This window comes from Syngnathus acus, chromosome 19, assembly GCF_901709675.1.
Source record: "Syngnathus acus chromosome 19, fSynAcu1.2, whole genome shotgun sequence".
Lineage (NCBI taxonomy): Eukaryota > Metazoa > Chordata > Actinopteri > Syngnathiformes > Syngnathidae > Syngnathus > Syngnathus acus.
Window position 1 is genome coordinate 7,256,160 of NC_051103.1, and position 23,002 is coordinate 7,279,161.

Below are 23,002 nucleotides of genomic sequence, written 5' to 3' on the forward strand. Positions count from 1 at the left end.
CAGGTCGAAGGTGCGCGCGCACGTCGAGACTCCTCCCCCTCCCTCTACCCCTTTCCGACGTGTTTCCCAGTTAGCCGCGCGCGGATTGAGTCAAGTGAACCAACCGAGAGGTGGTGCTGACCGTCCGCTGCAGGTTTTCTCTACGAAACCTGAATTATTTCACTTTTGGAAGCGACTGACAAGCAAGGCAAAGACTTTATCTTTTTTTTATTTTTAGTCGGGAGGTTTTGCCGGTGACGCCGTAGAAGGAAAGAAAGTAAAACACGGAGTGAAAGCGCCTCACTGCATCTTTAGGATCAAAGCTAATGCTTAGCCACCTCGCCGTTTCTAAATAATTACACGAAAACTCGTGTCAGTTGAACCGTCGTTTGCTTTGTCATAACCGCTGATATCACAAAGTACATGTTCGGGGGCGCATTTTGAGAGTGCACGACACATTTGGTAGAAATAGCAGGGGGGACATTTTAGGCCACAAGCGACTGGTACTCGCTTAGCAAGATTAGCTACCCTAGCCGGTACTGCTGAGGTGACACCGGCTCAACTGCTAAAGATAGTTTACAACCGAAGCTACTTAGCGTCGGACGGTTAGTGTTTATTAGTTTCGACACTTTTGGTACTGTCCGAACCCCGTGCTTCTTCACTATGCTGAAACAACAGCAGCCCAACTCCGGCGGGAGAAAAGCGTCAAATGGTACCACGGGCCCCCCCGGTATGTCTTCTCCAATAAGTGGCAGCAGCAGCAGCGGCAACAGGACGCCGGCCGGGAGGTGAGTGAGCCGGGCTACACACGTCAGGAAACCCCGGGGTTGGCCCCTTGCGACGAAGGCCTACCGGTTCAAGCTCAGGGTGCTCAATGGGGCGCGTCTCCGCCACAGTAGCTTCTCCCCTGGCCAATCCATTGCGTTTCTGTAAGATTGAAAGATAGGCCGAACCAATCGTATTGCTTGAACCGAACCGAAAACGTCTTGAAGGGGCGGGTTCAACTTCGGTGAAACCATTAAGTAGCAAATCAACATACAGGTGAAAGAAAGTTTATCTGGCCGGTCAAGACCCCGAAAGCGGACGCAGCTCGGCGCAAATCAATCCTGTTTACTTGCATCGCTAATTTCAATATAGCTAGTTTAATGAAATCATCTTTGAAGAGATTTCATGGCTAACGCAAGGTCAGTCTCGCTCCGTCGTCGCTGACGTGATTGTGGTGGGTTTGTTTTGGTCTGATTGGCCTCTCAGCCTTTGTTTTGTAATCGTGCATGTTTCTTGGCTGCATTGCCACCTCATTGAGCAAGACACATTTGCCTCGTCGGGATTGAAAGTAAACATCGCGCGTTGGCGTCTTTTGTCGCTTTATATTTCGGGGCTTTTACTCCTTTTGTGCTCGGTGAGATTTGTTTGAAATGCACACACGATCTAGATATTTTTAGAACCATTAGAAGGTCGAATTAGGACATTTGTAGCCCCCCCATTGTCTTTGATAAATTAGGTATAACGTATGCTGGAGATTCTTTTGTCCAATCGTTGATATGAAAAACGAGTTGCATGGAAAATAGAAATAAAGCATGGGTGACAAATTTCTGTGCATGTAGCAATTTGTAAGACCAAATTTGAACTGATCTGACAAAGTGTTTGCAAGCATTTATATAGTTGTAATGTTCTAGAATGAATTAAAATCGTTGCCTGTAAATTGACCACGTTTACGCGACTGTTTTATCCTTCCGCAGGAATCGAAGTACTGCAAAACCATCATTCCAGTCTTCTCCCGTAAGTATTGAGGCCCAAAACATTTGGCCATCAAACATAAGAAAGAGTTTGAACGTTTTGACCTAATGGAATAAAGATGCAACATGTCACAGCCACATCATGTTAGGACAGCTTGTTTGGAATGTGCTGCTGGAGTGTTGATGGATACTTTGTGTCTTGTCCCTTGTGCAGGTTTTTGAGGGTGTGTACAACAATGCTCGAATGCTTCATTTCCTCACAGCTGTTGTGGTGAGTTTTTGTGTGGTGATTATCCATGGTTCAGATAATTGGTGTCAAGTTCCTATGATTCAAAATTTCCAATCTTATCTCGCTCAGGGTTCCACTTGCGATATAAGGGTGAAGAATGGGAGTATCTTCGAAGGCATCTTCAAGACGCTAAGTTCACGGGTAAGGCATTGTTTGCTTGTAACATGCACAGCCTTATAATTGAAATGCCACATCTGTGAATTGGTTTTTATTGTTTGCAATTTACATGCAGCCTGAACTTGTTGATGTTCCCCTAATATTCTTAGTGCGAGTTGGCCGTTGACGCCGTGCACAAACGGGAGGAGGAGGGCTCGACGTCGGCTCCACCGCGGAGGGAAGACATCACCGACACCATGATCTTCAGCCCTTCCGATTTGGTTACGATGATATGCAAAGACGTAGACCTCAACTATGCCACCAGAGGTATTTTCACGGTTACTTTTGTGTTTGATTGAGTCAATGGTTTACTCATCTCTGTGTAAACAATGATGAGTGAAAGTGCAGAGGGCAGCTAAAGATTATTTTACCAACTGTGAGTGTTTGCCATGTGTTGGTCTACAAAACGAGAGACAAAAGACGTTACTGTTGCCGGTTTGAATATTGCATTGCATTGCTTTGAACTGTGTGCAGATACTTTCACCGACACGGCCATCAGCTCCACGCGCGTAAATGGAGAACACAAAGAAAAGGTGTTGCAAAGATGGGAGGGAGGCGACAGCAACGGGGAGAGTTATAATCTGGATGCAGATGCAGTAAGTGCTTCGCAGTCTTGTGTTGACCCTTTTAGCTTTTGCATCAAATAATGTAATTGACATGCCAGAGCATTTCTGTCTCCAAAATTGTATTCTGTTCTTTGTATTATTTTTCTTCTTTTGCACTGAGCCCTTTCAAGATGTCATTGAATGCTCCACTGATGTTATGTTTGATTTGTTAAATGCACCATGTTGTTTCACCTGCTTAGTCCAATGGCTGGGATGCCAACGAGATGTTCCGCTACAATGAAGTGAAGTACGGAGTTACGTCAACGTATGATTCCAGCCTTTCCATGTATACGTAAGTTTCTAATAGAGTCTTTGTGGTAACCTTCCTAACAGCCAACCAATAATGTTTTGATTAATTGATCCTTGTGATTAAGACTAAATAAATTAAAAAAATGTTTGCTCCCCTCCCCCCAAGTGTGCCGCTGGAGCGAGGCAACTCGGAAGTGTATCGACAGCGGGAGGCCCGTGCGACTCGCCTGGCCAGCGAGATTGAGTCCAGCCCCCAGTACCGCCACCGCGTCGGCCTGGAGAACGACGAGGGCAAAAGTGAGGAGGACAAATACAGCGCTGTGGTGCGCGACGGCACCGATCGGGACAGAGGTCACGAGAGCCCTCGCGAGCGCGAAAGGGGTCGAGATAGCCCCGGGGCCAGGTGAGAGCCGTGTTCATGGTAGTCTAGGCGTCGTCGTCGTCGTCAAACTCATCAAGTTGTTTTGCCAACGGTTGGACTGTTGTTTTTGTTGTTGTCCAGGGAGGGCAAGTACATTCCTTTACCTCAGCGGCAAAGAGAGATGAACCGGGATCGAGTTGAGAGAGGCCCCGGCGGTCCCCCGCCTCACACTCGTCTTAGCGGGGGCTACCGCTCCACCCCCACGTCCTCCTCTAACTCATCTCCCAGACCCCCGGCGGGGGCCCCACAACCCGGTGGCTCGCCATCGGAGCGAAGCAGTCCCCTGTCAGGCCGAGGTGGGGTTTATGTTGGCCACCACCCCCAAGGAAGCCCCAGCCCGGGTCCCGGCTCTGGTCCCGGCAGTCCATACACACCCGCTTCGCCGGGGGCGGCGCCCACCTCCGCAGCCTCTCTCTCTGCCACCCCTTCGCCGACCAGCCCACCTGCCCCCCATGGACATGCAGTTCCACATTCCCACTCCCTACCACACTCCCTGTCAGATGCTGGTAGACCTGTTAATGGAGGTAACACGCTTTTGTAGTTTACCAACTTTACATTTGGAATTGTTATGATAAGGATTTGCCACCTTTTTGCTTCTCATCCAGCGGGGCAACAGTGTAGCAATTTAGTTTCTATGTATCTGTTGAGAACTCATTTATTATTAAAATGTTTCAGTTATGCATGTTACAGCTCCCCGTTTTAGTCATCACCACCACTTTGCTCGTCGTTGCTCAGTTAAGGGCTGTCAACCAAAACAAATGGGAATTTGTCTTTCAGTGGCTGCCAGGACTTCCCCCAAAGCTCAAAGACCTCCACAGTCGAGCAGAACAGTCCGCACTCCAAACGCGCATTCTCAGTCCACTGGTACAAGTTCCTCCCATTTCCAAATATCTGCTCCTCTACTAAACCATTTTTCCTTTTCATCACCACTCATGACTTGGATTCTGTCCTTGCAGCCACTCGCTCGCCAAAATCAAGCTCTTCCCAGGACACGCCTTATTTGGACACATCGTCCATCTCCTTGTCTGCGCAGAAGGCTTCAGGGCCCGCCCCCCTCTTTCCCGTAAATGGTATGGTCAACACTTTCACCTCCTGGTTACCTTTCATTTAAAATTCAATTCCAGCTCATCTGCCAAATTGAGTTGGTCAACTCGCCAAATGAAGCGGTACAACCCATTAAGTCGTCATTTGTCTTGACAGTGAACGAGATCCTTTGCGCCGCCGCCAAAGAACGCGCCGCCGAGAGCACTGGTGGCACGGAAGAAAGCAAGAGCAACAAAGGTACAAACTTGACAAAGCCGGAACGCCACAATTACTTTCCCGAAACCATGTTTTCATTATCCTGCTATCCATTTTCTCGCTAGCCTCTTCAGTTCAACAAAGGTCACAAATTGAGGAGCTACGGAAGTTTGGCAAGGAATTTAGGGTGAGTGGTTGCTTGCTGTTTCACGAAATTGGGAAAGCAACCCCTAATTCACTTACTCATTCACTTAGCTGTGTGCTTTTTATTCCAGCTCCAGCCAAGCGGAGGCAGCTCCAGCTCTCCTAGTTCCCCTGCAGCAGCGACTCCTCCCGCGGTCGGCGACATCGCGCAGGCCGGCGCCGCCAAATTGCCGTTAGACACTCACGCCGCTTCCGAACCCAAGCTGCAGCCCACCACCCCCAGTCCGTCTCAGCCGTCGCCGCTCCCGTCTGACGAAGCCTCCAAGGAAGCCGGCACACCCGGTGCCCCTAACTCGGTTGCAGCGGGAGCCATTTCGGACAGGCATTCACCAGCGGTCCCTCAGCCGGCCAGGACCCCGGGAAGTGAGGAGGGCACGTCGGAGCGCACTGAGGGTGTGGCAGAGTAAGTTAAAACAAAAATGATAATGCATTTTTTTTTCTCTGTTATTGGAGCCGTTTTAACTTCTTTTGGGCTCCTTCTAGCCAAGTGAAGAAATCCACCTTAAACCCCAACGCTAAAGAATTCAATCCAATCAAACCTCAGATGCCTATGGTGAGCGGTTACCTTTGCAAGTACATTTATTTCATGATGTGGTCCCATACCAAGTACCACATTTCTTTTGCCGCGCAGACTAAACCCAACGCGGCGCCCACCCCGCCTCGACCCACTCCTCCGAGCCCCGTGGTCATTCAGCACCCGGGTGGGCAGGGCCCACTCTACAACGCCCCCTACCTGTCCTATGTGTCGCAAATCCACTCTGTACAGGTACACAAGCAGAGCCCATTCCATAAATAGCCATTTCTGATTGTCTTATTCTGATTGTGAAATGAAAACAAATCCTTGATTTTTCATTTTCCAGACCCCGCAAATGTACCAGTACACCATGTCTGCGGTCAGCCAGGGAAAGTACCCCAGGACCAAGGGTAATGAATGCATGGTGCAGATTCCAGACTGGCGAACTTAGGGCAACCTCCAAATGTCCGCAATGAAAACATGTCCACCATCCCATTTCAGGCTCTGTGGTGGCGCCGCGCTCTGACCATGGCGCCTCAGCTCCCCCGATGCTGCAAGCGGCAGCATCAGCCGCCGGCGCCCCCCTTGTTGCGTCCCCTTACCCTCAGTCGTACCTTCAGTACAACCCGCAGCAGTATGGCCAGCAGCAGGTCATCCAGGCCATGTCACCCTACCCTGGACAGGTAGCAAACGGCACCGTGTTGCTTATGTCTCGCCGCGACATTCCAAAAAATAATATCCTACTTGTCTGTCAGCCTATGTACTCCATGCTGCAAGGGGGAGCTCGGATGATAGGGCAAGGCGGGGGTCCCCACCCGCAAGCCCTTGGCCCTCCTGGAGGCCCACAGTTCCAGACACAGGGGGATGGGCCACAAGGCCCTCAGCAAGGCATCTATGGTGAGCAATCAAGTCTTTTTAAACACTGTATACCAAGGAAAGTGCTTTAGCTGCTCTTTTCCAAAACTGTTGTCGAAATGGGCTAACAAGAATCGCTTGGATCGTCTTTGCAGCTCCCCAGTCTTTCTCCCACCACTCGGGAGCAGTACATCAACCGCAGCCATCCAGTACCCCGACAGGCAACCAGCCCCCACCCCAGCACGCTGCGCCCAGCCCTGGACAGGTGAGTCCACCCGAAAGACTGTGAGCCAGACCTACACCCTCACTACAGTAGAATGTGAGGAAAGTGACCCCAAGTGGACAGAATAATACCTGCGCCTCACATGCGCGCTGTTGTCTTTAATCATTCAATGTCCATTTTTAGCCGATTCATCAGTGATGCTTATGTTTTCTCCCAGAGCGCCCAGTCAGGCCCGCAGCCCCAGTCCTTGTACCATTCAGGTCCACTGTCGGCACCGACCCCACCCAATATGCCGCCTGGCCACACCTCTCCGCAGGGCTCATACCCAATTCAGGGCTACAGCATTCACGGTCACCAGGGCATCCCGCCCACGTACCCCCTGGGACAGTTGGCGCAGGTAGGAACCCAGCCGCTTACTGTGCCAAAAAAACCCATCTGATTTTTGTCACGTCCCTCTTTTGGCCAGGCTCATGTACAAGGAGCCATGTCAGGTCCCCACCACTCGGGGAGCCACGGTCAACCCCAGTTAGTGATGCTGCAGCCTCCCCCACAGCAGGGGCCTGGCTCGGTGCCGCAGCACCCGCAGCACGGACCGCAGCAAGGGACACACCAACACTTCTACATAGGACATCCGCAAGGTAGGACAATAGTCTCAATTGCCACGTTCTTTGTGAAATGTCCCAAAGATGGTTCCCAAAGTTTGATTGAAAAAGCAGTGCTTTGGTGGCATTTTATGGCATCGATCTGTCATTGGAAAGCTAAAATAAAAAAAAGGTTAAAGAAACGACATCAAAACATAAACTAACTAAAGCTACTTTTTACATTTACAAAACTATAATTATAGCAAAAATGTCCTAAGTTTTTTGCCTTAGGCAGTTTAATACACCAGCCTTCTGGATTGATTTTAAATGTATTTTTTAATCTTTGTTTTCATTTATTAGGGTGCATGCATCTAACTTCAGTAGTGGTATTTTGCATCACACTTATTGTAATTCAAAGTGTAGTTTTTGTTGAATTTTGAAATTCACAAATTTACCAAGGTGTTTTATAATCTTAAACACAAGCAAAGCACTTTTTAAACATAAACTAAGACTGAAACAAAACTAAACAATGTTTTTTTGTTTTTTTTTTAAACTGAGCAAATAGAATCTAACAATGCCACACAAAATAAGTATAGAAATAATAGAAATCCATTATAAATATATATTCTACAAATATATCCCGTTGGATGAAATCCACAGTTGATTTTTCTTTTTGGCGCCGACAGCAATGCAGGTTCAAACACACCCGGGCTCCTTCCATCCACCTGGAAACTAAACTTCTATCTCCCCAAACCAAAACGTTGCCGAGATCGAGCGCCGACATCCCCGCGGCCCGCCGGACGACGAGCCGACTGAACGTCCAAATACGAGACTGACAGGAAAGCGCAGCGGGGAAGGACAAAGTCTCATAGCACCTTCTTGTTTTACTTCTTCCTCTGCTGTTCTTGTTCATTGGCCCCCGGAAGCGAAGAAGTTTATTTTTAATGCAAACAATGACGATAGCAAGATGATGAGCGTGGCATCCAACCTCCCTGTTCAAATCTTGCTCTCCTCTTCAAGTTCTTCCTTTTGTTCCGAGGCAGGAGCCATCTTGCTCGCTTGGACCAGTCAGAGGACAAATTGTTTCATCTTCCAGCAGAGTGGTTTTGGCCTTGTTGGGTGTGTAGGCTTTTGGACCCGCAAACGGAATGAATACTTACTGCATGACGGGAGGCGGCATTTGAAGAGGATGGGACTTTTAACAAATCACTTCTTTCAACTCGCCTCGGTTAAAAAAGAAACAAATCACCCACTGACCGTTCTTCTCTTCTTTAGGTTAATAAAATATATTAAAAAGTACAAAAAAAATTAAAAACAAAACGACCAAAAAATAAAGTTTTCAACTTAACTACATCATGTTGTGAAGCTATTTTATTCTCCAATTAGTCACATTGACTAGGACTAGTACATGGACTTTAAACCCGATGGCAACCTTTGCACGGTTATTTCAAACAGCCACTAGCGGGGAACAGACGTCTTGATAGAGCAGCAGCCTCTTTTGCAAAATTAGGTGACAGCCGACGTCCTTGTTGCGACTCCCCTGTCGGCCAGTGGGACACGGTGTCCCCTCGGCGCCAGTACAACACCAAGCACGCGACGGCTCAGCTCCTCCTGTCCCACGTCAACACATCTGCACATGGCCTACTTTCCCCTCGCCTGCGCTCAGTGCACCAGCGAGTAGAGCAGCTCGCCACTGCGCTCAAGTCGATGGCGGTACTCCAGGCAGCTGTAGTTGCCCTCTGGGACGCCCCGGGTCCCGTAGAGGAGACCCCAGCAGCAGCAAGCGATCACGGCAGTGCTGTCGCTATCTCCTGGGCACAATGCGAAAGATCAACTTGTCACACGTAGTTGGAAGTTGCATTCTGGGGAACATGGACAAGAAAGACAAAGGTAATCGCATCCAAACGTCTCCCTTTGCCTTAAAAAAAAGCCAAATAATGATCTGAATTTTCCTCAGCTTCAAGATAATCCTCATCAGTCAGGCCCCAGGTTAAAATGATGCCAGTGAACCTCCGTGGAAAGCGGCCCTGCTCATCAGGTCGTTCCAGTCATCTCCGGCGGCCAGCAGGGCGTCGAGGGCGATCATGGGAGCGTCGTGGCCACTGCGTCCCGCCCAGCCCGCCAGGCTGAAAGTCTTGTACGCTTCGTCTCTCTCAGCCGGCCCGTATGGCTCGGGCCAGATGACCGGACCCACGCAGTTTGAGATGCCCCTCATATCCAGGTACCTGCGGCAAAACCGTTTGAGAGTTACTCACACTCTGTGTTGAACCAATAACTGCACAAAATGTAGTATTTCAAAAGTTGTGAGCTGATGCCAACTATTGCAGTTTTGCTTTAGTGTGCAAATGTCATAGTGGTGAAAACAAGTAGTTGTTCTACTTTTCATATTCTACTAATGCATTACTATATATAATTCAGTACAACTATGTATCTCGTACCACTGCCACTTGTCGCAGAAGTAGTCCCAGTCCTGCTCCGTCTCATCCACAGCGTATCCTCGGCCGCGAACAAAGTTCCTGGCGATGGGGCAGGCCTCATTAAGCAGGCCCACGCCCCATGTGGTCAGAGGCCGGCGCTGCACAGCGTATGCGGCGAAAAGGGCAGAGGCCACAGCTCCCAGAAAACCAGTAGGGTGAGGGTGCGTCATTCTGCCCGTTTCTACAGCAACGGCTACCAAGGACAACAGCTGGTCAGGCTTTGGGTACCTGTCAGTAATTGGTGCAGATGTCAGTAACATGCTTCTGTTGGCCCATCTTGGAAAAGATGATGTGGTGATTTCACTTTGTCTCAGCAGGTTTTGAAACTAAACTTGGTAGAGAAAAAAATTCTAATTTGATTAACCTGAGTCCAATGCACATGGATCTCATTGCGGCGCCGCAGCCCGTCCCCTCTGGGTTGTACGCAACCCTGTAGCCCCCTTCCTGCCCGGGCTTCAGCTGGGACACTCCTGAAAAGCAATTTGGGAAGCTACTTGTTGACATATCACAAATTAAAACAATAACTTTATTCTCGTAAGACTTATGTCTCTTAATTACTTCTATTTTAAGGCTGTAACTTTGCGACTTGATCTTGACAGATGCTTACCCAGAATGCTTGAGGGTCCTGGTTTTCTCCCTTCCATGTCTTTCATCCCCTCCACATAGCGAGCAGCAACCTCGTGCAGAAGCTCTTCCCCTTTCATTCCTGTGTCATCAAAAAGTTCACTTCAGTTGCGATCCTCGGCGTTCGATAGTGAACCAAAGACCCCTTGCTTAATAACTACCTACATTACGGTCAAATTTACATTCCAGAACACCTGTCAGCCAAATGCAGTAAAGAACAAGAGAGGAAATAAAGAGCAAAACGGAACAATTCAGCATTCACCGGTGGCAAGTCCTTCAGCTGTGGCCAGATGCAGGACAGTATCATCACTCACAGGCCAATCGGGCAACTCCACCTTGATGTTCTGCAGCCCGCCCAGCTCCTCGAGCTCCTGCAGACCGAGGAGGGATGAAACTGAATCTGCCTTATCTTAAATTAGCCAGCGGAGTTATCTTCACTACGTCAGAGCGCCTCGCTTCGGGGGTGACTTCATTGACCTAACTACCGTTGAGAAACACCAGCATGCTGGATCCTACCTTGTGAATGGCTGGTCCGGACTCATTGTACTCCCACTTCTGGTTCCTGAAGCCCAAAGCATCACCTGCGCCACTCAGCAACATGGCCGCCTTGTAGTGCTCCACTGTAGCAGTTCTGCGACCACAAAATGCACATCATTAGTACATGCATGGGAAGATTCAAATTAAGGCTAGGTCCCAACTGACTTTGGGTAAGAGTCCAGGTACACTGGTTGCCAGGCAATAAACCTAAACCCATCCATATAATTGCACCTATGGACAATTTAGTCTGTAATTAACTTAATATGCATTTGTAACGTGAAAAAAATAATGCAGGGAGAAAATGAAAACCACACGGAATGAGATTAGAACCCGTAACCACAGAAGTGTGAGGTCGGCACGCAAACCACTATTTCACCCAAACACTGTCAATTGATCAGAACATCACACAAAACTTTATAACATGGAAATATTTGATAGAGCCGTCGAAATTCCTAATCGATACAAGATGACATTGTTCTTATTTAATCAATAAAGTATCGCACACTCACTGGTCCATTGCAGCGACCCTCCCCGCAAATTCGTGCTCACAAGGCGGCTTAGCGCAGTAGTCGTTGTTGAAGCTGAGCGGCCTGGAGCGCTGCTCAAGCCTTTCCTCGTCCCCTGTGAATTTAGATCGCAATAGAGACAGAGGAGCAACGTTATCCGGTCCAGCAGACAAACCGGGAAGAACGTCTTGATGCATAAAAAACGCGTAGCGAATCTAAAAGGGATCGCGAGTGGACTGGCGTGCCTACGGTAACCGAGAAAGGTCAAAGTGAAAGGTGCCACACCCACCCTTACCCCCACCTCCTGATTGGCAGGTTTCTTCATGACGTCCCGAATGGACACTTTATTAGGTACGCCGCCATTTTCAAGTGTACTTAAAAGAACTGGAAAGCACATCATTAACCTAATCACAGGCCACTTCATTAGGGAAAAGCTTGAAGTCTGCTTCGCGTGGGGCTCGACCATGGTCTCCCGAACACCGGGAAAAGTTATAAACCATTCTGCCGGGGAAATTCAGCCGTTTTTTTGGTAGTGTATTGTACATAGAGGTCGTCTGGTCAAGGATGAAAAAGAAAAATTGACATGTTCATTTTACGCTGGGTTACATACAAGTGAATGGGGGCACTGCCATCTTGCGGTAGCTTGGCGTCATTACATGACCCGCTTCATAAACTATCGAGTCAAAAGCCTGTATGTTTCATATCATACGACGTACGTATTTATTTAATTCTGCTTATGTGTTGGTATTTTAAACTAAACAAATGTACAGTAAACTACTCATATGTTCAAGTTCTAATAACCATATTGTAACTGAAGTGGAACGATATTTTCATTAAAGAAGGAGCAATGATGAAATGGAAATGGACATGTTCATTTGACGCTGGGTTACATACAAGTGAATGGGGGCACTGCCATCTTGCGGTAGGGTAGCGTCATTACATGAACCGCTTTATTGACGATCGTCAAAAGCCCATTAAATTAATATATCATTAATTTATACCATATATTAATTACATTAATATATTATATTAATTAAATTATATGAATAATTGCAATATAGTAATATTTAATGAAAATAATAATATTATATATATATTATATATATATATATATATATCCATATATAAATATATAATTTATATAATGTTTTATAGTGGTAATTTCTGTATAGATTTTATTGTAATTATTATTAGTATTATATATTATTTTCATCAAATATTATATTATCATTTTAATTAATAATGGGCTTTTGACTATCCTTAATAAAGCGGTTCATGTAATGACGCTAACTTACCACGAGATGGCAGTGCCCCCATTCACTTGTATGTAACCCAGCGTAAAATGAACATGGCAATTTTTCATTTTCACGACCAGACGTCCTCTATGTTCACTTTGTAACCCTAACCTTGATTTAAAACCCTAACCCTAGCTTGAAACCCTAATTAGCAATGGCAAAACTCCTTGGAAACCCTAACCCTAGTTTTGAAAGCCTAGTTAGAAACCCTAATCTTAGAAACCCTAAAAGTAGTTTGAAACCCTCGTTGGAAACCCTAACCTTAGCTTTAAAACCTAGTTTGTAACCCTAAGACTTTGGTTTAAAACCCTAGTCGGAAACCCTACCCCTTGTTTGAAACTTTAATTAGCAATGGCAAAACTCCATGGAAACCCTGGTCGGAAACCCTAACCCTAGCCTAGTTAGAAACCCTGATCTTAGAAACCATAAAAGTAGTTTGAAACCCTCGTTGGAAACCCTAACCCCAGCATTAAAATCAAGTTTGTAACCCTAACCTTTGTTTAAAACCCTAGTCGGAAACCCTAACCCTAGTTTGAAACCCTAAATAGCAATGGCAAAACTCCTTGGAAACCCTGGTCGGAAAACCTAACCCTCGTTTTGAAAGCCTAGTTAGAAACCCTAACCCTAACCCTAACTCTAGTTTTGAAAGCCTAGTTAGTAACCCTAACTCTAACTCTAACTCTAACCCTAACCCTAACCCTAGCTTGAAACCCTAATTAGCAATGGCAAAACTCCTTGGAAACCCTGGTGGGAAACCCTAACCCTCGTTTTGAAAGCCTAGTTAGAAACCCTAATCTTAGAAACTCTAAAAGTAGTTTGAAACCCTCGTTGGAAACCCTAACCCTAGCTTTAAAACCTAGTTTGAAACCCTAACCTTGGTTTAAAACCCTAGTCGGAAACCCTGAGCCTAGTTTGAAACCCTAATTAGCGATGGCAAAACTCCTTGGAAACCCTAGTCGGAAACCCTAACCCTAGTTTTGAAAGCCTAGTTAGAAACCCTAACCCTAACCCTAACTCTAGTTTTGAAAGCCTAGTTAGTAACCCTAACTCTAACTCTAACTCTAACCCTAACCCTAACTCTAACCCTAACCCTAGTTAGCAATGGCAAAACTCCTTGGAAACCCTGGTGGGAAACCCTAACCCTCGTTTTGAAAGCCTAGTTAGAAACCCTAATCTTAGAAACTCTAAAAGTAGTTTGAAACCCTCGTTGGAAACCCTAACCCTAGCTTTAAAACCTAGTTTGAAACCCTAACCTTGGTTTAAAACCCTAGTCGGAAACCCTGAGCCTAGTTTGAAACCCTAATTAGCGATGGCAAAACTCCTTGGAAACCCTAGTCGGAAACCCTAACCCTAGTTTTGAAAGCCTAGTTAGAAACCCTAACCCTAACCCTAACCCTAACTCTAGTTTTGAAAGCCTAGTTAGTAACCCTAACTCTAACTCTAACTCTAACCCTAACCCTAACTCTAACCCTAACCCTAACCCTAGTTTTGAAACCCTAGTTAGAAACCCTAACCCTAACCCTAACCCTAACCCTAACCCTAACCCTAACCCTAACTCTAACCCTAACCCTAACTCTAACCCTAACCCTAGTTTTGAAAGCCGAGTTAGAAACCCTGATCTTAGAAACCATAAAAGTAGTTTGAAACCCTCGTTGGAAACCCTAACCCTAGCATTAAAATCAAGTTTGTAACCCTAACCTTTGTTTAAAACCCTAGTCGGAAACCCTAACCCTAGTTTGAAACCCTAAATAGCAATGGCAAAACTCCTTGGAAACCCTGGTCGGAAACCCTAACCCTCGTTTTGAAAGCCTAGTTAGAAACCCTAATCTTAGAAACTCTAAAAGTAGTTTGAAACCCTCGTTGGAAACCCTAACCCTAGCTTTAAAACCTAGTTTGAAACCCTAACCTTGGTTTAAAACCCTAGTCGGAAACCCTGAGCCTAGTTTGAAACCCTAATTAGCGATGGCAAAACTCCTTGGAAACCCTAGTCGGAAACCCTAACCCTAGTTTTGAAAGCCTAGTTAGAAACCCTAATCTTAGAAACCCTAAAAGTAGTTTGAAAGCCTCGTTGGAAACCTTAAGCCTAGCTTTAAAACCTAGTTTGTAACCCTAACCTTGGTTTAAAACCCTAGTCGGAAACCCTACCCCTTGTTTGAAACTTTAATTAGCAATGGCAAAACTCCATGGAAACCCTGGTCGGAAACCCTAACCCTAGCCTAGTTAGAAACCCTGATCTTAGAAACCATAAAAGTAGTTTGAAACCCTCGTTGGAAACCCTAACCCCAGCATTAAAATCAAGTTTGTAACCCTAACCTTTGTTTAAAACCCTAGTCGGAAACCCTAACCCTAGTTTGAAACCCTAAATAGCAATGGCAAAACTCCTTGGAAACCCTGGTCGGAAACCCTAACCCTCGTTTTGAAAGCCTAGTTAGAAACCCTAATCTTAGAAACTCTAAAAGTAGTTTGAAACCCTCGTTGGAAACCCTAACCCTAGCTTTAAAACCTAGTTTGAAACCCTAACCTTGGTTTAAAACCCTAGTCGGAAACCCTGAGCCTAGTTTGAAACCCTAATTAGCGATGGCAAAACTCCTTGGAAACCCTAGTCGGAAACCCTAACCCTAGTTTTGAAAGCCTAGTTAGAAACCCTAACCCTAACTCTAGTTTTGAAAGCCTAGTTAGTAACCCTAACCCTAACTCTAACCTTAACCCTAACCCTAACCCTAACCCTAGTTTTGAAAGCCTAGTTAGAAACCCTAACCCCAACCCTAATCCTAACCCTAACTTTGGAAACGCTAGTCGGAAACCCTAACCCTAGTTTTGAAAGCCTAGTTAGAAACCCTAACCCTAACCCTAACTCTAGTTTTGAAAGCCTAGTTAGTAACCCTAACCTAACCCTAACTCTAAGTCTAACCCTAACCCTAGTTTTGAAAGCCTAGTTAGAAACCCTAACCCCAACCCTAACCCTAACTTTGGAAACCCTAGTCGAAAACCCTAACCCTAGTTTTGAAAGCCTAGTTAGAAACCCCAATCTTAGAAACCCTAAAAGTAGTTTGAAACCCTCATTAGAAACCCTAACCCTAGCTTTAAAACCTAGTTTGAAACCCTAACCTTGGTTTAAAACCCTAGTCGGAAACCCTGAGCCCAGTTTGAAACCCTAATTAGCGATGGCAAAACTCCTTGGAAACCCTAGTCGGAAACCCTAACCCTAGTTTTGAAAGTCTAGTTAGAAACCCTAACCCTAACCCTAACTCTAGTTTTGAAAGCCTAGTTAGTAACCCTAACCCTAACTCTAAGTCTAACCCTAACCCTAGTTTTGAAAGCCTAGTTAGAAACCCTAACCCCAACCCTAATCCTAACCCTAACTTTGGAAACCCTAGTCAAAAACCCTAACCCTAGTTTTGAAAGCCTAGTTAGAAATCCCAATCTTAGAAACCCTAAAAGTAGTTTGAAACCCTCATTAGAAACCCTAACCCTAGCTTTAAAACCTAGTTTGAAACCCTAACCTTGGTTTAAAACCCTAGTCGGAAACCCTGAGCCTAGTTTGAAACCCTAATTAGCGATGGCAAAACTCCTTGGAAACCCTAGTCGGAAACCCTAACCCTAGTTTTGAAAGCCTAGTTAGAAACCCTAATCTTAGAAACCCTAAAAGTAGTTTGAAAGCCTCGTTGGAAACCTTAAGCCTAGCTTTAAAACCTAGTTTGTAACCCTAACCTTGGTTTAAAACCCTAGTCGGAAACCCTACCCCTTGTTTGAAACTTTAATTAGCAATGGCAAAACTCCATGGAAACCCTGGTCGGAAACCCTAACCCTAGCCTAGTTAGAAACCCTGATCTTAGAAACCATAAAAGTAGTTTGAAACCCTCGTTGGAAACCCTAACCCCAGCATTAAAATCAAGTTTGTAACCCTAACCTTTGTTTAAAACCCTAGTCGGAAACCCTAACCCTAGTTTGAAACCCTAAATAGCAATGGCAAAACTCCTTGGAAACCCTGGTCGGAAACCCTAACCCTCGTTTTGAAAGCCTAGTTAGAAACCCTAATCTTAGAAACTCTAAAAGTAGTTTGAAACCCTCGTTGGAAACCCTAACCCTAGCTTTAAAACCTAGTTTGAAACCCTAACCTTGGTTTAAAACCCTAGTCGGAAACCCTGAGCCTAGTTTGAAACCCTAATTAGCGATGGCAAAACTCCTTGGAAACCCTAGTCGGAAACCCTAACCCTAGTTTTGAAAGCCTAGTTAGAAACCCTAACCCTAACCCTAACTCTAGTTTTGAAAGCCTAGTTAGTAACCCTAACCCTAACTCTAACCTTAACCCTAACTCTAAGTCTAACCCTAACCCTAGTTTTGAAAGCCTAGTTAGAAACCCTAACCCCAACCCTAATCCTAACCCTAACTTTGGAAACCCTAGTCGAAAACCCTAACCCTAGTTTTGAAAGCCTAGTTAGAAACCCCAATCTTAGAAACCCTAAAAGTAGTTTGAAACCCTCATTAGAAACCCTAACCCTAGCTTTAAAACCTAGTTTGAAACCCTAACCTTGGTTTAAAACCCTAGTCGGAAACCCTGAGCCTAGTTTGAAACCCTAATTAGCGATGGCAAAACTCCTTGGAAACGCTAGTCGGAAACCCTAACCCTAGTTTTGAAAGCCTAGTTAGAAACCCTAACCCTAACCCTAACTCTAGTTTTGAAAGCCTAGTTAGTAACCCTAACCTAACCCTAACTCTAAGTCTAACCCTAACCCTAGTTTTGAAAGCCTAGTTAGAAACCCTAACCCCAACCCTAACCCTAACTTTGGAAACCCTAGTCGAAAACCCTAACCCTAGTTTTGAAAGCCTAGTTAGAAACCCCAATCTTAGAAACCCTAAAAGTAGTTTGAAACCCTCATTAGAAACCCTAACCCTAGCTTTAAAACCTAGTTTGAAACCCTAACCTTGGTTTAAAACCCTAGTCGGAAACCCTGAGCCCAGTTTGAAACCCTAATTAGCGATGGCAAAACTCCTTGGAAACCCTAACCCTAGTTTTGAAAGCCTAGTTAGAAACCCTAACCCTAACCCTAACTCTAGTTTTGAAAGCCTAGTTAGTAACCCTAACCCTAACTCTAAGTCTAACCCTAACCCTAGTTTTGAAAGCCTAGTTAGAAACCCTAACCCCAACCCTAATCCTAACCCTAACTTTGGAAACCAGAGTCAAAAACCCTAACCCTAGTTTTGAAAGCCTAGTTAGAAATCCCAATCTTAGAAACCCTAAAAGTAGTTTGAAACCCTCATTAGAAACCCTAACCCTAGCTTTAAAACCTAGTTTGAAACCCTAACCTTGGTTTAAAACCCTAGTCGGAAACCCTGAGCCTAGTTTGAAACCCTAATTAGCGATGGCAAAACTCCTTGGAAACCCTAGTCGGAAACCCTAACCCTAGTTTTGAAAGCCTAGTTAGAAACCCTAACCCTAACCCTAACTCTAGTTTTGAAAGCCTAGTTAGTAACCCTAACCCTAACTCTAACCTTAACCCTAACTCTAAGTCTAACCCTAACCCTAGTTTTGAAAGCCTAGTTAGAAACCCTAACCCCAACCCTAATCCTAACCCTAACCCTAACTTTGGAAACCCTAGTCGAAAACCCTAACCCTAGTTTTGAAAGCCTAGTTAGAAACCCCAATCTTAGAAACCCTAAAAGTAGTTTGAAACCCTCATTAGAAACCCTAACCCTAGCTTTAAAACCTAGTTTGAAACCCTAACCTTGGTTTAAAACCCTAGTCGGAAACCCTGAGCCTAGTTTGAAACCCTAATTAGCGATGGCAAAACTCCTTGGAAACCCTAGTCGAAAACCCTAACCCTAGTTTTGAAAGCCTAGTTAGAAACCCTAATCTTAGAAACCCTAAAAGTAGTTTGAAAGCCTCGTTGGAAACCTTAAGCCTAGCTTTAAAACCTAGTTTGTAACCCTAACCTTGGTTTAAAACCCTAGTCGGAAACCCTAACCCTAGTTTGAAACCCTAATTAGCAATGGCAAAACTCCTTGGAAACCCTGGTCGGAAACCCTAACCCTAGTTTTGAAAGCCTAGTTAGAAACCCTATTCTTAGAAACCCTAAAAGTAGTTTGAAACTAGGGTGTAATGATTCATCGATACACATCGATTGATTAATCGATATAATGCTCTACGATTTGTTGGCATCGATGCTAAACGTAAACATCGATCTATATCGCCCGTTTCCTCTTTCCGGGAGCAGTGCGCGGCGTGTTGTGTTGTGAGCAGAGCAGGCACGTGAAAGGGGAGCTGACAACTACGCGGCTCCTGGGCTGGTGCTATGGCTAGTGTCTGTCCAAGAAGACGAGGAAATTCGCTCCCCTTTGGGCTTCAAGTCATTCGTTTGGAAGCACTTTGTAATTTCCTAAATAAAGAGTTTGCAGTACCTTGTTGATTTTGCGTATGAATTGTTATAAATCAGGATATTGTTCTATATCGATCGTAGAGCACTATATCGTGATGTATCGTGAATGAATCACAGCAGGCTTTAAGATATCGGCAAATATCGTATCGTGATTCTTTGTATCGCTATGATATCGTATCGTTACAAAACCCGCGATTTACATCCCTATTCAGTACACTACCCAAAAAAAACGGCCGGATTTCCCCGCCAAAATGGCAGAATGGTTTATAACTTTAGCCGGTGTTCGAGAGACAATGGTGCGAGCCTCACACGAAGCAGACTTTGAGCTAAAATTTGCATAGTGTAAGACTTGATCAGTTCTCTCGCGCACAAGGCACAAGCTTTACCTATAACACCATTGAGTGTTCTGTCAATGGTAATTTAGCGGTTTTTCGAGCAGGTTAAAATTTTAACGTACACTACCAAAAAAAAAGTGCCGAGTTTCGCTGGCAAAATGGCATAATGGTTTTTAACTTTACCCGGTGTTCGGGAGACTATGGTTCGAGCCCCACACGAAGCGGACTTTGAGCTAAAGTTTGCGCAGTGTGAGACTCGAACTCGGTTCTCCCGAACATAAGGCAAAAGCGTTAACCATTACACCAGTTGGTGTTCTGCACTAGCTTGGTGATTTAGTAATTTTATCTATTTCGTGAGACATGTACTATACATAAATAAACTTAGAAAACTTCAACGCCAAAATGGCTGAATGGTTCACGACTTGCGTCGGTGTTCAGCAGCCTCGAGATCGAGACTTGCTCTTTGCAGCTTTTGCAAATTAAATAGAGCGACATATAAGAATCGAACCCGCCTCTCCCAAACTCAAGGGAAAAGCTATAACCACTCGGCCATTCGAGATCTTACTTACATTGGTCAGGTGTTGGTAATTGAAGGTTACTCTGAACCTTTCCTGAAGATAGCTTCATGATCTGGGATAATAGAAAGAAATCTTCTGTCAACATTCAACGGACAGTGGTCGAGGGGATAACACACTTGCCTCCGACGTTTGCAGTGCTGGTTCGAGGCCCGAACCCGCCAAAGATTTACCTTTGCAGTTTTTCTCTCGCATTAGCACCTGTTTGAAAGGCTTTTTTTTTTCTTCTTCTAATGACGTCATCACAAAAAGAGTATAAAAGGCGTCAAGAATGCGACGCTCATTCTTGCACTCACCACTGACAGCGAAAGCCACGTTGCTCTGGTCCACCTGCTGCGCCGGCCGTACAACAGCATTTAAAAGTGACAAGGTGGGTGTTCAACTTTTGTTAAACCTTTTGAAACTAACTGCTTTTGCTCTCTTTCAGCGTCTAGTTGCACTTTGGGCGTGCTTCCATCATGCAAGCTCAAAAGTTTGCAGAAGCTAGCGTTAGCAGTTAAGACTTTCAACGACCACCAAAACGCATTTATTTGTCGTGCAACCACACAATTGAAGCATTTAACGGTGGGTAAGTACATGCACATTTTGAAGACTGAGGCACGCACAGTGTGGAAAGATGACTAACATTATTTGCACAAACATTTAGCAACGTCTGGACGACAGCGCCGTTTGGCCGAAGGTAAGTAGACAAAGCAGCGTTGGCATAAATCCACCAGAGAATTACTGAAACGGGTATTTCGATGTCTTTGTGTTAATTTTCAATTCTGGTCCACAAAGTGCAAAGCCTGCCACAGTTTGTCTTCAGCCACAACTACTCTGAGCTCGTTCACCTGGATCCGTGCTGCCTAAAGAGCCTGCTGCTGGTAAGAGAAGGAAAGTAAATGACGTTTTAGCCAACATGTTTCAAAATTTGAATCCGTTTTTGTGTCCAGTGTGGAGCACCATCAAGTACCTGCTAGCAGCGGAAGCTGAGGACCAGAACAAAGCTACAGACCAGCAGCACTTCAATTTCCTTGTTACTGCCTCAGCAACCTGAAAAGTGAGACACTTTAAATGCTCCTCATTGCACACTTATCTTTATTCCAATAATTTTTTTCTCCTATTTTCTGACAGGAAGCAAGGAACAAAATCAACTTCCTGGGTCATGCAGCAAGGAACATAATCTGCTTCGTCATGCAGCTTGCAGTACTCGGTGCCATAAACAACTCTACTTGCGCACTGGTATGTTTCATGTCAAAATGTTGACTTAGCTTTTTACTTACCGATCTCTTTTTGTCTCAGGTCCAGGCATGGCCGACCAGCAGACTGCCATTTAACTTGTTACTGAATGTTTACTCTGCAAAAGAAATAAAGATTTATTACAAATGTAAACTTTCAACTCATTTTCAAACAAAACTATTTTCTTTCCAATTAATATTACTATTTTTTTTTTTTTTTTTTTTTTCTCCGGTGAAAGTTTTTGAGAAATGGGGTGTGACCACAACTGGAATACTGCTTAATGATTGGCTAAGGGCTCTAAAACTGGGTGGAGCAATGAGAATAAAAGGCTGTGGTTGGCGTGAATATGCAAATGAGATGCTCTGTGATTGGGCGCAGTTTTCTTAAAATGAAGCAATCTGATTGGTTAGCTGTGCAAATACTGTGTTCTGATTGGCTGTCAGAAAGTGGGCGTGGCTATGCAAATTTGGAGACGAGCCATGATTGGCTGGGCAGAGTTAGGAGGCGGGCAAAGTGATTGGTTGGATTTGAAAAGGGCGTGGTTTCCTAAAAATGAAGCGTTCTGATTGGTCAGATACGCAAATACTGCGTTCTGATTGGCTGTCAGAAAGTGGGCGTGGCTATGCAAATTTGGAGCCAAGCCATGATTGGCTGGGCAAAGTGGCACTGTGATTGGTTGTATTTGAAAAGGGCGTGGTTTCCTAAAAATGAAGCAATCTGATTGGTCAGATGTGCAAATACTGCGTTCTGATTGGCTGTCAGAAAATGGGCGTGGCTATGCAAATTTGGAGCCATGATTGGCTGGGCAAAGTGGCACTGTGATTGGTTGGATTTGAAAAGGGCGTGGTTTCCCAAAAATGAAGCAATCTGATTGGTCAGATGTGCAAATGCTGCGTTCTGATTGGCTGTCAGAAAGTGGGCGTGGCTATGCAAATTTGGAGCCGAGCCGTGATTGGGCGGGCAAAGTGGCACTGATTGGTTGGATTTGAAAAGGGCGTAGTTTCCTAAAACTGAAGCAATCTGATTGGTCAGATGTGCAAATGCTGCATTCTGATTGGCTGACAGAAGGTGGGCGTGGCTATGCAAATTTGGAGCAGAGCCGTGATTGGCCAGGCTGAATTTGGGCAGAGTTAGGAGGCGGGCAAAGTGGCACTTAGGTTTTGGAAGGCTCTTTTCAGCTTGGAGTTGAGTGTTTGCCTTCAGCTACTGAACAGAGCCAAGTCTTTGACTGCTTCTCTCGGTCTCCACATGACTCAAAGTGACTGCAATTGTACAATTGCATCACTTTGACTCATGTGCACACAGAGAGAAGCAGCCAAGACTTGGGTCTGTTGCAGTGACACTCACCTCAAGGCTGAAAACTTTTGTTTTCAAACAGTACTTTGCCAATGCAGTGACCACCAAGCACATAATACTTCAAATGAGCAAATTTGCTCAGAAATCACAAAGACATTCCACTTGAACAATTTATTGAATAGAAAAGAAGTTTGAAAAGGCCCTGCCTGCATGGAAACAGATTAAGCGGTTGATGAGCTCAGGTATGATGTCACTTACTTCTCGTGGCAGGTGAGCACATGCAAACAGTGCAAACATCTCTCACTGGGACAAAACCTAAGTGCCAGGTACTGCACAGTACCACCACCACTCACTTTTGGACAAGTTTTTCCATGACACTGACGCAAACCAAGTCAGTTAAACATATGTTTCTGACTAACTTGGTTTGCATCAATGTCATCAAAAAACACATCCAGACGAGTGTGATGATGATGATATTGAGCAGTACCTGGCTCTTAGGTTTTGTGAGAGATGTCAGCTGCTTGCATGTGCTCACCTTCTCCCTGGTGTGCCATGACAATATGACATCAGTTCCTCAAGCACATAACACTACCAACTAACTAACACAAATGTTTTCTTTTTTTTTTTTAGATTTAAATATTTTTTTAGATTCAAGTCAATTTTAGAAGAACAAAGTGGTACACTTTGACTTTTCATGTGGGCCAACTATGA

The 23,002-nt window shown here is 45.1% G+C and overlaps 2 protein-coding genes and 2 long non-coding RNA genes across 6 annotated transcripts; 2 read left to right on the forward strand and 2 right to left on the reverse strand.

Moving 5' to 3' along the window:
• Window positions 1–61: 61 nt before the first annotated feature.
• atxn2l (ataxin 2-like) lies at window positions 62–8,337 on the forward strand. Of its 2 annotated transcripts, none has more exons than XM_037278684.1 (23): window positions 62–767; window positions 1,719–1,758; window positions 1,930–1,986; window positions 2,074–2,145; window positions 2,271–2,427; window positions 2,635–2,756; window positions 2,966–3,057; window positions 3,181–3,417; window positions 3,517–3,959; window positions 4,213–4,299; window positions 4,392–4,505; window positions 4,636–4,716; window positions 4,800–4,861; window positions 4,950–5,281; window positions 5,362–5,431; window positions 5,510–5,644; window positions 5,739–5,802; window positions 5,894–6,075; window positions 6,148–6,289; window positions 6,403–6,512; window positions 6,688–6,867; window positions 6,937–7,108; window positions 7,738–8,337. In XM_037278684.1, the coding sequence occupies exons 1-23, from the start codon at window positions 643–645 to the stop codon at window positions 7,785–7,787; spliced, it is 3,126 nt and encodes a 1,041-aa protein (XP_037134579.1). In that variant the 5' UTR covers window positions 62–642; the 3' UTR covers window positions 7,788–8,337. The 2 variants fall into 2 exon arrangements, with proteins under 2 accessions (XP_037134579.1, XP_037134580.1); XM_037278685.1 differs by lacking the exon at window positions 62–767 and adding an exon at window positions 1,005–1,163.
• Window positions 8,338–8,404: 67 nt separating this feature from the next.
• Window positions 8,405–11,468, reverse strand: adprh (ADP-ribosylarginine hydrolase). Of its 2 annotated transcripts, none has more exons than XM_037278915.1 (8): window positions 11,199–11,468; window positions 10,669–10,783; window positions 10,415–10,523; window positions 10,136–10,234; window positions 9,893–9,998; window positions 9,490–9,756; window positions 9,062–9,276; window positions 8,405–8,859 (listed from the first exon to the last, which is right to left on the reverse strand). In XM_037278915.1, the coding sequence occupies exons 1-8, from the start codon at window positions 11,390–11,392 to the stop codon at window positions 8,714–8,716; spliced, it is 1,251 nt and encodes a 416-aa protein (XP_037134810.1). In that variant the 5' UTR covers window positions 11,393–11,468; the 3' UTR covers window positions 8,405–8,713. The 2 variants fall into 2 exon arrangements, with proteins under 2 accessions (XP_037134810.1, XP_037134809.1); XM_037278914.1 differs by having other exon boundaries at window positions 8,405–8,862.
• Window positions 11,469–20,547: 9,079 nt separating this feature from the next.
• Window positions 20,548–21,070, forward strand: LOC119138745. The gene is made up of 4 exons (XR_005101195.1): window positions 20,548–20,640; window positions 20,710–20,816; window positions 20,891–20,998; window positions 21,059–21,070. It is a non-coding gene; the product is annotated as an uncharacterized LOC119138745 (long non-coding RNA).
• Window positions 20,576–20,895, reverse strand: LOC119138752. Its single transcript, XR_005101204.1, has 2 exons — window positions 20,730–20,895; window positions 20,576–20,637 (listed from the first exon to the last, which is right to left on the reverse strand). It is a non-coding gene; the product is annotated as an uncharacterized LOC119138752 (long non-coding RNA).
• Window positions 21,071–23,002: the final 1,932 nt, after the last annotated feature.